General features: G+C 43.5%; 1 protein-coding gene across 1 annotated transcript in view; it reads left to right on the forward strand.

Moving 5' to 3' along the window:
* Window positions 1-15,161, forward strand: part of atp10a (ATPase phospholipid transporting 10A) — a 51,124-nt gene that overhangs the window by 13,314 nt on the left and 22,649 nt on the right. Inside the window, exons 4-10 of the mRNA XM_069679329.1 lie at window positions 3,005-3,111; window positions 3,192-3,323; window positions 3,499-3,629; window positions 6,127-6,379; window positions 6,473-6,690; window positions 6,775-6,969; window positions 12,375-12,933. Of these exons, the coding sequence (XP_069535430.1) occupies window positions 3,005-3,111; window positions 3,192-3,323; window positions 3,499-3,629; window positions 6,127-6,379; window positions 6,473-6,690; window positions 6,775-6,969; window positions 12,375-12,933 (1,595 nt within the window). The remainder of the gene's footprint in view (window positions 1-3,004; window positions 3,112-3,191; window positions 3,324-3,498; window positions 3,630-6,126; window positions 6,380-6,472; window positions 6,691-6,774; window positions 6,970-12,374; window positions 12,934-15,161) is intronic.

Here is a 15,161-nt window from a genome sequence, read left to right on the forward strand (position 1 = left end):
TAGAGCAACCCAAAACCTTTTATACCTATCATCATTAAAGTGGTAATCTCGAAGATTTTAGTTTCGTTCTCTTTGGTGGCGATAAACAGTAATTGCGGGAGCACACTTCCCAGATATCCAGACAGTGCTGCATGTGTGACGTCCACGGTCGGCTCCGGTTGTAACTCTTGATTTTCCTCACTGACGGTCGCTTTCCTTTTCAGACTGTTTGCTTCATCTGAGCGTCGAGTTTGTTTCTTTTTCTTTGGATTTTCACTTCTTGTTGAAGTTGTATCTGTAGTCATCCATCTTTTCTTTGTTTGTTCAGCCACGGTAGATTACTGTTTACTCGCAACACTTGCAGAGAGCGGAAAAGCACCCGCTTAGCTCCGCCTACCCTCTCTGGCAGACCAACCACTGCTGGGTGATGGAAAACGCGTCACTAACTGGGCGCCGCTGGTGATTTGATCCGTGAAAGTCGCCACAGACACCCAGTCTTTCATCAGTGGGCCACAGGCTCAATCACCATTGTGTTACCTCAGTCGGTGATAGATCGTAACTTAACAGACATTTATTTAAATGAAAATCTTCAATATTATCACTTTAAATAAGACCCTTTAATATGTAAATATTGTATTTATTGTCACATCCCTACAAAGCTAAGCTAGCTGTTTCCCTCTCTTTCCAGTCTCTATGCCAAGCTAAGCTGACATGCTGCTGCAGATAGCTTCAAATGTCCCATATGTTCATGAGAGAGATCGCAATCTTCTCATCTAATCCTCGCAGCAAAGCTATTAACCAGATTTCCCTAAAATGTTGAACTATTCCTGTTACATATTCATGGCTACCAATGGGGTTCATCATGTCCGCTCAGGAGTGAGTACGCCGTCTTTTCATCGTGCCTCCTCAGTGAGACGTGTTGGATGAGCCTGTCTGAGGCAGCAGACAAGACACGTACAGGAAAAGCAGTCAGAGTGACCGACCCTCACATGATTATGACATTTATTCTTTGCTCAGAAGGAGACCAGATGCTGCAGGTATTCAGTTGCCAGGCTACTGTGGAGCACGGGGCACAGCGGCCGAGTCGACGAGAGGGAGGATAGTTGTCTCAGCAATGTTTTATTACATTACGGCCAGTGACACCAGGTCTCATCTCACCACCTCTCTGTTAGAGAAAGCACTCTGCGCCTCAGAGTGTTATCAATTTCTTGAACAGTGTGAGCTATGAACTAGGACGAGCTGTTTGTGAACTACGGCCGCTCGCAGCTCAGGGACGATGTTATTAATCTATAATGGTGACGTGTCGGTCGGCCTGCTGTCAGAGGCCAAAGGAGGAGCGGTCCTGTTGGTAAACATGCGGACAGTTACGTGGCTTTGATAACGCTCTGCCTCCAGCTGAAGGTTGTGGGGCTGTTTAACTAACACTTGTAATCCTTGATTTAGTAATGGGATTAAGGCTGACATGAAAAGCTTAGCTCTCCCCCACAACACGGACATCAATTAATACTGCTCAACATATACATCCCACTTTACCTTTAAAAGGCTTTACTCAGAGGGTTTCTTGGTGGGCTGGGTAAGATGTGAATTCAGCCTTTCATTGAAGCTCGAGATGAGCCTTTAAACATGAGAGTCTGAAGGGAGATCTGAGGGTCAGCGATGGAGCCGTGAGTCGGCTGATTGATTGTAGGCCCGAGGGGTTTCTGTGGAGCGGCAGCACGGCCAGGGTTTCTATTTCAGAGGGAGTTTGTGCTGAGATAGGGGCTCCTGGTGAGGGAAGACCACGACGCTTTAGAGCGTGATTGATTGAGGTGCTCAGCAGAATAACCTGATGTTGTCTTTGGGGCTTTGGTAGAGAGAGAGATACTCTATATGTCCAGGACCATCAGTATTTTAAAGGGAAATGTCTATATTTTTGAACCTCTGCCCTATATTTATTGATTAGGTGTGTTCTTGTCTTATCAGTTTTCAAACTGCCCCATCAGATCCCTTCAGCCTTTAGCCGCAAAACTGGCTGCAAAGTAATCCTTGGGGACAAATGCACCCGATCAAAGAGGTCGACTAAAAGTGTTTGTCTTTGCCGCTAACAGGCTCAAGCTGTTATTCTAAGTGTCTAACAACATAATGGAAAGGATCCCTACAAAGATAGAACTTTAAGATGTTTTTTTAAACCACAAACAGCCGTAAAATCACTCTCTTCAAAGCCACCAAACTCCATTGACAAAAACACCAATTTTACTCAGGGAGCACATGAGTCCACTTAGTCTACAGCTGCATAGATTAGTTAGTTTTTCTGTGTTATTGTGTGTTACACAAATGTTATGTCAGATCCGATCTAATCAGTTAAAACACCACAGTCACAGAATAGCCCACGTAACAGATCTGGGGATTGATAGACCAGCATGTCCCGTGTTCTAAAAATGTCATGGAGTCTGGTTGCTTTGAAGAGAGAGACGGAGACAGTCCTCGCCGCACTGATCGCAGGCTGGACTCCCGGTCTGCCGATCATTTGGTGCATGTCGTCCCAACTCTTTAAAAAAAAAATAAAAGATCCTTTCTTTACATAAAGGTCTGACAACATTACAGAAAAGAACTCGAGACAGACACTTTGAAAAACAATCTGAGCCTGTCAGTGGAAAAAAACAAGCACTTTCAGGGTGACCTGGAAAACATGGAAATTTAGAGACTAGTTTTCCAGTCCTGGAAATTAATTACAATGACCAAATATCCTGGAAATAATCGATGTTGTCCTGGAAAATTTTAATTTAATTGTAGCGCCGCTTTTTTTCCGCGAATGTCGCCACAGACAGCCAGTCTGTAATACTGCAAATACGAAGGCTTTCATCAGTGGGCCTCAATCACCAGTGTGTTACCTCTTTTGGCGACAGATAACAACTTAACAGACATTTATTTAAATGAAGATCTTCCAGATTGTTACTTAAAAAAGCATGAATCATATTTTACCTTTGTTTCATTACATGTGGGACCAGCACATGTATTAATGTCTGTGCATGTTTAACCTCGACAGAATCCATCGGAGCGGCAGAAGAGATGCACTTTACAAAGAAAACCTGCTGCTGAGAGGCTGCACCATCCGCAACACGGAGGAGGCCGTGGGAATCGTCATATACGCCGGTTAGCCTCAGAAACCACCGTCGCACTGTAAAGCTGAACTCTGATGAACTGCTTATGATACGCCATTTTTTCCTCCACAGGTCACGAGACCAAAGCCATGCTGAACAACAACGGCCCGCGCTACAAGCGGAGTAAACTGGAGAGACAGATGAATGTAGATGTGTTCTGGTGTGTCATCATCCTGCTGGTCATGTGCCTGTTTGCTGCTGTTGGTGCGTAGCAAACTAACCCTGAGACATTATAGTTAACAGTCGTCTTTTCTTTAGATCTGCTGTGAAAAAGAAAAAGTCATCTCCTTTTTTTGACTGTGTTTACTGTGCTTTTGTTTACTGTATATCTCCTCCTTCCTTGTTTATATGAGTTGACCTTGTGCTGTTGCTGTTCCAGGTCATGGGCTGTGGATGTTTCAGTACGGAGATAAGAGGCCTGTGTTTGACGTTCTCAGTCCAGAGGGGACAGACTTATCACCCATCATGTCCGCTATTTATCTCTTCCTCACCCTGATCATCGTCTTTCAGGTACAACACAGACACAGGGACTCTTAAAGAAACACAGGCACAGATAAAGATATACAGAAGACTCACGGCGTCATTAAGTTTGAAATGTTTTATCCCGCTGCACACGAGCTCGGCTGTAAATCAGAGCATTGGCAGTTGTTGTTTCAGCCCCTGTGGCTGTGCGACCTCTAGATCTTTATCCTAACATTGAATCTGGGAAAGCAGCGAGGCAGTGCTGCAAACTAATCTTTATAATACAGGATCAAAATAAGGAAAAGGGCCACCTGACAGTTATTGATTTGTTTGGATTTCTTTCCTCTTCCATGCCAGATATGTCAGGGGAAATGTCACCGTGTCCTGTGTCAGATGTTGCAGCTCGTCCCCTGATATCAGGAAGCTTTTGAAATACGTGAGGAGTCAGTGAGGACGGCTGATATTTTGGATACACTGTACAAACAGTAAATGTTTTAGGTTGGAGACCCACCAGTGTTGCCAGACATTGCTTGATACACTCAAATAAACACACGACTCGCCGGGGCCCAGGGAGGCTGTGCAGGCTGAGCTGCCCTCCAGAAAGCTGTGACTCATTTCTGCAGAAACACTTTCCAGAAATGTTTCCTGGAAATGTTTCACTTTGGATCACTATTTATTTTTTTAAACGATCAAACAAATACCTTTGTATTACGAGCAAAGGACATTTGCTCGTAATTTCTTGAACAATTGAAATGTTGTAATAAGGTAACAGATACGCATCACACAGTAAAGAAGTCCTGCACCTGCAGCAGCTTGGCTTTTTTACACCGGACCGAGCGATGCTGGAATATTTCTGCATCAGTGTCTGATTAATCAGGATGTCCGCGCTCTGGAAGCATATTTACTTTGAGCTGAGAGATTGAGACAACAATAAAGGTCCTTTACTGTTCCTGGTAGATTAGCCAGCGGCTCAGCGGTTGATCTCTTCTCTTTTTTACAGAAGGGTAAAGTTCCAATATTTGAGTCTAAAGAGGCTGTTTACTTTTTATGTTAAAAGATTATTTTTAGGGAAGCACGATTGATATCATATCAGCGTAAATGTTGTTGGATATGCCCCTAAAAGTTTTTTATTTTTCGTTGATGTTTTTTACCGTTTGAAAGGAAAACGGCATCCATTTGTTCAGAGAGCTGTAATATTAAATCATCCATCTTTGCTTTATCTTTATTTTTATATATTTATTTATTGTGCAAAGAACGTGCTGTACAGGAGGGACAGAGCTCGACAGATTAATGAAGGGAAGACAAACGAAACACACACAAAAAACCTAAATAAATATTAATTATGACGTCATGAAAGAGATGAGCAAAAATAAATATATATATATATATATATATATAAAAGTCGGTTAAGGAAGCAAAAAGAAAAAAAGTTTAACAATAAATAAAGTAAATACATTTTTTGGGGTTATTACATTTTGTATTGTCCTTATAGTAGTAGTGAATGTATAGTCATAATACTGATAGCCATAAGAGTCATCATTATATATATATATACTATATATATACTGTATATTTCAGTTAAAGGTATAATCTCGAAGATGTTCATGTAGATAAATGTCTGTTACTATCTATCACCGAATGAAGTAACACAATGGTGATTGAGCCTGTGGCCCACTGATGAAAGCCTTTGCATTTACAGTGGCGCCCAGTTAGTGACGCATTTTCCATCAGCCAGCAGTGGCTGGTCTGTCAGAGAGGGTAGGCGGAGCTAAGCGGCTGCTTTTCCGCTCTCTGCACGTGTTGTGAGTAAACAGTAATCTACTATGGCTGAACAAACAAAGAAAAGATGGATGACTACAGATACAACTTCAACAAGAAGTGAAAATCCAAAGAAAAAGAAACAAATTCGATGCTCAGATGAAGCAAACTGTCTGAAAAGGAAAGCGACCGTCAGCCAGGAAAATCAAGAGTTTCAACCGGAGCCGACTGTGGACGCTCTGCAGTTACCGTTTATCGTCAAAGGTGGTCTCAAAGAGAACAAATCTGAACTCTTCAAGATTACATCTTTCAGAAAAAAAAAAAGAATATGAAGGAATAAATTCAGAAAAAAACTAGATTAAAAAAAAGAAATATCAATAATAGGTATAAATGCTTACTCTATTGTATTCATCCTTACCCTCTAGTGTGCGTTAACTTCTAGAGCGACACAGTTTTTCACACCCATGCAGCACTCAATATTAAATCACTATTACATCTGTTGTACTTCCAGTATTTAACAATTACTTTCACTAGTTTAACAGTTTCCATATTCAAAGCTTCCTGTTTTCATCCTTTAGCCATCTGCTTCAACTAAATGCTCGACTTCTGCTTGCTTCCTCACTGTTTTAAACTCCTCATGATACAGTAGAGTTGTAATGCTGATATAAGTAATACACTATCTTTCCACTAACCTCAGAGCAGCTGCAGAAGTCCCCTTGGTTAGGAATGACTGCTCTAAAATGACAGCTCGACCTTTTATCTAACACAAACTCTGCCCTCCCCCCAGGTGCTGATCCCCATCTCCCTCTTTGTGTCGATTGAGATCGTCAAGATCTGCCAAGTGTACTTCATCCATCAGGACATGGAGCTGTACGACGAGGAGACAGACTCTCACCTGCAGTGCAGAGCTCTTAATATCACCGAGGATCTCGGCCAGATGCAATACATCTTCTCTGACAAGACGGGCACGCTGACGGAGAACAAGATGGTGTTCCGCCGCTGCACTGTGGCAGGGGTGGAGTACTCCCATGACGCCAATGGTGACACAAGCCAGCACACACACACCCCCTTAGAATAACACTTAGCAGTCATTGCCTTTTAAAGTAACTCTTAATGCTGTGTGTTTTATCCAGCCAGGAGACTTGCTATGTACCAGGAGATGGACTCCGAGGAGGAGGAGTGTACGTCTCACGGTGGCACTCTGCCCAGGCGGGACAGCGTGACGAGTCATCAGAGCGCCCGGGTGGTGCTGCGCTCCCAGAGCACAAAGTCCCACCGCAGGACGGGCAGCAGGGCGGAGGCCAAGCGAGCCAGCATCCTGTCCAAGCACACGGCCTTCAGCAGCCCCATGGTCAGTGCGCCTCAGCGTCACGCCGTCCTCCTCGCACTCTGTGCTGTGTGATCCCTCACTGATAAACCGTCCTCTGTCCCGCAGGAGAAAGATATCACCCCCGACCCTCAGCTCCTGGACAAAGTCAATGAATGCAGCAGTCAGATGGACTTCATGCGTTTCCACAGCCAGCCCACGTCCCAGCTGCCCTCTGACCTCGCTGACATCATTGATTTCTTCATCGCTCTCACCATCTGCAACACAGTGGTGGTGTCCTCCCCCAACCAGCCCAGACACAAGGTAACACTCCCCTCTATGATATCCATGCAGTCGAACCTTCTTCAGGCCAATAAGGGATTACCAATATTATCTAGAAAGTAAAGGGTTATTTGGTTTAGTGTAAAAAATCTGAACAGACATAATGGTTGGGTTTCTTTACGGAATTATTGTCTACATTGTGTTAGACCAGCATGGGTCAGCAGCATCAGACTGTGGACTCAGGTTTATGAGTCCTGAGTTTGGTATTTTGGCCGACACCATCTTGTTTTTTTTGGAGCCAGAAGTTAATACTCTGGGACCAGAGGGTGGACTGTACTGCAACACATCCCTATTGGCATGTAAACGGGGGTTGCAAGATAACTAAAATATGCATATTTCTCCTCCACAGAAGACGCGTAGGGCGTTAGCAAGTTGAAATTTGTGCTTTTAAGGACATGGCTCGGCAGCTGTAAAGTCTATAGCTATGAAATATTTTACACATTCGTGTCCCCCGTGGAGGATTGTTATAGCATCAGGATCCCCTGACATTTAATGTAGCTCCATCATCAGATCAAAGTTTCAATTTTATTATCACTTTTGCTCACGAGACGCCGGTTTGGCTCCGTTTGGGGAGCAGAGGCAACGTCCTTGTTACGTTCCGTCTTCTATGTAAGACACACGGAGGAGTAATAGTGGGGCGGAGTCGTTTCACATCTGAGTTGGCATCAGAGTTAGTAACAGAGGTGAAACGGCGGCTGTGTAAACAGTGGAGCCGGCAGGCTTTATGCTGGTGCTGCTTGCCCAATGGGAAATGGCAAAGGCTGACAGCGGAGCTTCGTTGCAGCTGAGGCGGAACCGCAGTGTAAAAAGGGCTTCTGACTCGCGGCCTTTTGGTCCATGTCAATCGCCTCTCTCTCCTCCCCATGTTTCCTGTCTCACTTCACTGTCACTTCACTGTATATAAATACCTGCAAAAACTAATGATATTCCCATCATCCTCAGTTGTTCTTTGTGTGCAGTGTGTTAGCATCTAGCTTAAAGAGCCATAGTGTTAAAGTACACAGAGCTCCTAGCATGGCTGTCCGTTTGTGTGTTGTTAAAATGCTTGATAATTTGAGGTTTTTCAGGACAAATTCATCCTTTAGGATCCAACAGGGACAAATTCTCCTTCACAAGGTCTGTTTTTTTTTTCTAACAAACATGGCGGTGGTAGTTTTGGACGTATCTTGCAGTATTTTGCTGCCTGCGTCTTTGATGTCCTCGGTCCAGTCTCTGTTGTGTATCCGTGTTTTGTTTTTGCGGGAGCCTGGGTGTGGTCGTCCTGTTCAGAGGTGATATCCTCTGTGTGTGCACCAGCTCGCCGTGCCACCAGTCAGAGGCTCAGACCGTAACAAAGCGACACATTATTCATGCACTCTGTGTTTCTGTTTGGAGGTTATCTGATCAGATCGAGACAAATGGAAATCTGCACACAGCTTGTTCTTGTTTCACTTTTTCTATTTTTCTCTGTTTTATTCTTTTCTGTCCTTTGTGCCTTTTGTAATTGTTCACATTTTATTATGATGCCCTTGCGGCTAACTCAGCACCTGAATGATTTATATCTTTATGTGAGAACTTCAGCTGCCAGGAGTCCTCAAAGTGAGTCACTCTCGCTGCTATTGTGCTGCAGCACCTTCGGGATACAGGATTAGCTGCAGGAGAACAGCCTGAGGTGCATTTTCTGGAAAGGAGTGTTTTTTTTAATAACATCTAAGTGATAAAATGCTCAAAAAAACAAACTTAGTGCATTTTCATAAGCACAAGAAGTGTTTCTCAAAAGCTACTTAACACCAGTCTGATGGTAGATTAATGAGTAACCCCCTAATGCAGGAGAAGGTTGTCATGTTTTTGTTCATTAAGCCTCTCCTTCTGTCGTGATCATCATTAAATAAAATAGGTGCTGTATTTAAAATGCTTTGTGAATCAACTGACAGATTTGTTTTTATTTGATCTATTAATCAAACTTTTATTCAATCAGGCCTGTTTAGATTACAGGACCCCTTTTGTTCAGGAAAGCTCCGGACAAGTGTTTTTTAAAAAGCTGCACACAGATCAAACAGTCTTTAAAAGACAGACAACAAAGAGGAAACAGATCTCGCAAGGGAATTGATTTCACATTTGAAACCATTCAGTACATTTTCAAATCATCAGAGCGTCTCATCCAGCTGCAAATCAAGTGAAATGCAAGTTGTTCCAGGCTGCAGGGCATGACAAAGGCCTGGGTGCCAAGTTCAGGGTGAAGCTTAGGTACAGATAGTGAAGGGTGTAACTCGAGCAGAAACAGTTACTAGTTTTGTAGGGTTTTTTAAAAAAGGTTATTGGCCTTTTTTTGCCTTTATTGAAGGAGAGAGGTCAGTGGATGGTGTCGGAAACGGGGGAAGAGAGAGTGGGGATGACAATAGGCCAAGGGTGGGGGTCGAACCCAGGGCCACCACATCGTGGACTGTAGCCTCATGTGGCACGTGCTTTTTAACCGCTGAGCTAAACCGTTTTAAATGAAATATACGTTAAAAGTAGGGATGCACCCACACCGACACCAGTATCAGGTATCGGGCGGTATCGGAACTTAAGTCGTACTTGTACTCGCAAAATTACGCCGATACAACCGCACCTGATACCACTTCACGGCTCGACGTTAGCCTCCTGTTAGTGAAGCAGGTAGGCGGAGAAGGAAACAATGTCACTTTTCAGAGAAAGGCTTAGTCCTCACAGACAGCACTAACATGTACACTCAGGGCCAAACAGAAGCTAACAGAGTGTGACATAAACATTAAAGCAAACTAACTTACATATTCATGGACGCACACAAGATGACAAGAGTCTGTCAGCGCTCACTGTATTAAGTGAAGTAAACAAGTCCGGGCACGTCTCCCTCACTGCCGTGTTTCGGGGGGATGCGCTGAGTCGTGCTGCGTTCAGGTGTGCTCAGAAATGGGAGTGCTCCTTTTTTACACTATATTGTTGTTATATTGAAGTCCACTGAATGTGTGACAGGTTACATGTAAGTAAAATGTGTGGCAGTGTCATGTGTGTTAAGTAAAACAAAGTTGAGTGTTTCAATGTCATCAACAGTTACTTTGTGACAGTCAGACAGTGAGGAGCGTCTGATGAAAATGAAACATGTTTTTAAAGTCATTATGAGAACTGTAGTGATTTTACTCATATCGGTAAGTACCTAAATGTATGTACTTGTGCTTGGTCTGAAAAAAAGTGGTATCGGTGCATCCCTAGTTAAAAGATGAGATGGAAGCAGAACCAGGAAGGACTTATTGATGAAGAGATACAAGTGATCGAGCCTGCACAAGAGCAATGAAGGAACCTGCCAACTTCTTTTTGCCATGTACGACTTAAACTGTCCAGAACTGTTTATAAATCCATAGTAGTCCATATCTTCTCTCTCTTCTGTCTCTATTTTCTTCTGTGTTGCATATGACCATGGGTCCAGTACAGACATGAAGCAGAGAAAAACATCTGTTATCAATGACAAGGATTTTCATAAAATATTCAATCTCTGAATGACAGTGCTGTCGTCTGATGACAATACTTCTGTGCTTCTGGTGTAGCCAGTGGATGTCCAGAAAACCAATATCCGGGGCCAAGACTTCCGTTCCCTTTAGGTCATTGTTTTCCATCAGAGTGCTGGTTGAGACGCGTGAATGGAGTTAGAGTTGACAGAGGACGTTATCTGTTTATAGATATAGATAGAAAGCTGAATGTTGTTTGATGAAAGCTGATGCTTTCCAGGAATTCATTGTGGCCAGATGTGTTCAGCCTGTTTGGCTTTGGAACGGTTTTCCTGCATACAATCAAAGCCTGCTCAAACCTGATTGGTTAATACAACTCAGACACAGTCATGAGCAGATCTGAAGAGATTAATGGAGAGATTGATGAACTTGATTTCAGGTTTAATTTGTACGTAAGAGTAATAAGATCTGCTTGTTTTCCCTGTTTCCCTGAACTTTTCCAAGCTCAGTCTTACGATTTAGTTACACTTTTGTGGTTTCAGAGTAAAGTTAAAAAGATAATCAGTTTATATGCCTTGTTGTCCGGACACTTCGGAAAGGTTGAAGTTCTCATAACTGTTCTGAAAGGTGTAAAGCCGGCCGTCATAGAGAGCAGGTAGCGTAATATTACTCTGAACACTTTCTTTTTGTTTTATAAAGACATTTTTTTTTACCTTTTATGCCTTTGATTTATAGAGAGGACAATGGGTAGTGTTGGAAACGGGACGAGAGAGTGGGGATGACACGTGTGAAGGGGCCAAGCGTCGAGTCGAACCTGGGGAGGACTGTAGCCTCTGTACATGGGCTGCCGATTTAACCGCTGAGCTAAACCGGCCGAGAAGTCTCTGAACATTTCCCTCTGCGTCTCAGTCTGTCTTTGTAGAACACTGAAAGTACTGAAAACACATATGTAGCCTTACAGGAGAAGTTCGGTATTTTTAAACCTGGGCCCTATTTGTACAAATGTGTGTCGAAATGACTCACAGGAACAAAAATGGATCCAGTCCTCACTCTTTAAAAAAAGGACGATCTTTGTTGGGATCATTTCCGTAATGTTGTCGGACACCTGGAGTATCTGGGCCTGTCTCATTGAAATAGAAAATGTCTTTTTTCTTGAGTTAACTGGTGGAAACAGACAGAAACACAATTTCACAGCTTCAGAGATAAAACACAAAACACAGCAATAATCTGAGGACAAACTACAAGAACAAATAAGATGCATACATTAACATTTAAACATCCACAGCCAGATGTTCTTGCGTGTAAGTCACTAAATATAACTTGAAAACAGCTCCTGAAGATATAAATAATATTGCAGTTTATTTCAAGAAAAGACAGCGGCGTACTTGAGCGCCCTTTGTTTGCATTTTAGTTCAGACTTTAGGAACAGGGAGTAGGAATAATTCCTGGAAGCGTAGACAGTAATTCCCCTCCCTTCTCTAACAAAGTAGATCCGTAATGGAAGCAGGCCAAGGGGAGAGGCAAGGGGGTATCAGATGCCATTCGACCATCTCACAAGCATTTCTAATAGATCATACTTGCGCCTTTTAAATCTATCCAGCAACAGTTAAATATATCAAAGTTTACTTTCACAAAGCAACTTTTATTTTGTGCCGATTGAAGCGTCCCCTGTGGACAGAGCAGTATTTCTTTTCCCTTTGCTGTTCCTGTACACGTGTGTGAAGTACAGAAGAACCTGACCCAGTGACAGCAGCGTGAGGCAATCAGAAGAACGCTCTTGAAATAGTTAATCTTCTCGCTGATCTCTGGTTTGCTTTTGTAGGTCATCAGTATCAACTTCAGTGTGTACTCCTCACAGTACATTTAAACTGAATTACATTGAACATTAAGCGTCTGTGTCTTTCTGCTGCAGGTGTAACTGACTCAGTTTTCTTTGTCCTTCAGGTCCGGATGAGGTTTGAGCTGAAGTCCCCGGTTAAGACCATCGAGGACTTCATCAAACGCTTCACCCCCAGCAGGCTGACCTCAGGCTCCAACAGCAGCAGCTCCTCCAGCCTCATCACCAACCGCTCCTCCAACAAGGGCTGCTCCAGCGTGCTGTCCTCGCCCTCTGCAGAGAGCACGCTCACCAAACTGGACGAGGAGCAGCACCATGGAGGCCTGCAGCACGCCTTCAGCCCCGTCCCGCCCTGCTACGACGGGAAGGCGTGGAACCTGGAGGAGGGCGAGCTGCGATACGAGGCGGAGTCGCCCGACGAGGCCGCGCTGGTCTACGCTGCCAGGGCCTACAAGTGCTCCCTCGTTGGACGCCTCCCCGACCAGGTGACCGTGGAGCTGCCACACCTGGGGAAACTGAGCTTTGAGCTGCTGCACACGCTGGGCTTCGACTCCACCAGGAAACGTATGTCAGTGGTGGTTAGACACCCTCTGACGGATCAGATCACCGTGTACACTAAAGGAGCAGACTCTGTCATCATGGACCTCATCAAACCCCCCGACACAGGTAGGACACACTCATTTATACAGCTGATGTATTCAACCTCAGAGGGATAAAACAATAGACATATAGTGATGAGTTTTAGATATAACTATAATAAATCTTGGACATCTTTACTCGATATAGTACATCAAACAGCCTACCACGCAACAGAAATGCTGTTTTTTCTTGCACCTCACACCTGAGTACATGCCAACTTCCCACTGCAGAGAATAGTTTGAGCTGCCGTTGAAGGAAGTGGCTTTCTTCTGCAAAAGAGAAATAAAATGAGGAAAAGGGGCAGAAAACGTCTCTTGTTCTCTGGCTCCCATTAAAACAATGATTACTGAATAATTACTAAACCAAAAACAAGTTGAGCTCCTAGGAACAGGCTGAGCTAATGTTAGCAACAGCTCAGCTCACAGCCCTTCCTAAGATCGTATGTCTGTTGAAATGCGTCTGTGGATAATTTTGGCTCTATTTGAAAACCTTGTGAAAGATGAACACGAGGAGTCCTAAGCTAAAAGCAAGCTGAGCTAATGTAAGCAGCACCCAGGACATGCTGTGTTCACCAAACGTTGTAGAAACACTTAATTCAGGGTTTTAACCAGTTTTAGTCTTTACTTAAAAAAACAATAGAGTAGATTTTTCTGGTAGACAAATCTAGTGCATGTTCATGGTATACCATGTACAAAAATAACTATTCTAGAGTATTATCAGATTTTATTACACGGCTGTGTTAAATACTTGATTCTGATTGGTTAATTACAGCATTCCGAGGTCTGTTATTTCTTGATAACAACCGTTGTCATGCAGAACAGACCGTTGCTGGGGATCCGGCTCTAATCACACAATCTGGAGGACTAACTGTAATCATATCGATCCACTGAAAGAAATACGGTAAATTTGACGTCTGTCTGTTTACAGAAGACACAATAAGACGCAAAACAGCAAAGAGAAAGCTATAAAGGTGAAAAGATGCAAAAACTGAAGGCTACCACAGAGAGATCTACTAAACTGAAGACGGCCCGTGAAGTAAACATTAAACAGAACACAGTACAGGATACGGCGGTGTTTAAAGACGGTGACTCTGACAGTGACGAGACAGAAACCCTCAATCAGGTGCTGCACTGATTCCTGCAGCCCTGTTCACTGTGTCTTACTTCACCATCAGAGGAAATGTTTCCTTTTTAATGTGAGTAATAATTTTGAATCACCCCTGGAAAAAGCCGCTGTCAGTCAAAGCTGGTGTTCTCTGTAATTGATAGAAGCAATAATATTTGTCGCCATAGCGTGGAGAAAGTTGTACAAACAGCTCGTGGTTTCACCCATTCTACATTCCTACAACACCCAGCATGCATTGCGCCCCTCCCTCCAAAAGGAACGGCCCAGAGAGAGAGTGAAATACTACTGTTTCACTGCAGGCAGCAGCTCAGAGCGGTACAGAATCTGAAATACGACAAGAATATACCGGTGGATCATCCAAAAAGCTTTTCTGCAGTCACTTCAAACCTGACGATCTTGAACGAGACATGACATCGGCGGCGGGCGTCCTAGATTGAGGAAGTGTAGTTTAGCTAGCTCCCTGGCCTCCGCCAGATGACACGTTTTATGTAGTCTGATGAGGTTTTCCAGGGCCCATTGGAGAAGCGGATAGCATCCTCCAAAGGCACAGCGAGAAATTATATCACGTTAGCTCCCGTAATAGCATGATAGGACTGGGGTTGAAAATCGGCGAACTGGCCCTTTTAATGTGAGTAATATTAGCTCGGTAAGCTCATTTTAAGAAGGCTAGAGTTATCCGTTGCTATGGACGCTGTGAGTGTAACAGACAGAAAACGGAAATATAATCATTTTTAGATTAATAAAATCATTTTAAATCTATTTTGTGTGAAATTATTGATTTCGTAAGTAAATAGCCGTGTAATAGAGGGGTCGTGGAGGAACCCCTTCAGGGTGAGACAAGACCTGCTCACGCTGTCAGGGTTCCATTCCAGGGTAACGACCTGCTCACTGTACATTATCCCTCACACATATTGTAATAAATAACAGTATTGATCAATATTTGAAAACATTTTTGCCCTATTTCTCAGTCAGTTAACAATTCATCACATGCAGCTGAATTTAGTGCCGGTACTCTCCTGATTAATGATGACACTGCTGACAACATGGTGTTATGATTTAGATTGGACCCGGTTCTGTATCATGTTTGCAGACTTTTCCTCTGGAGCTGATTAATCGTGACTCTGAACCCA

The sequence above is a fragment of the Semicossyphus pulcher genome, unplaced genomic scaffold, assembly GCF_022749685.1.
Source record: "Semicossyphus pulcher isolate SPU_LCO1_2020_fin unplaced genomic scaffold, fSemPul1.0.p SCAF_4, whole genome shotgun sequence".
NCBI classification, from domain to species: domain Eukaryota; kingdom Metazoa; phylum Chordata; class Actinopteri; order Labriformes; family Labridae; genus Semicossyphus; species Semicossyphus pulcher.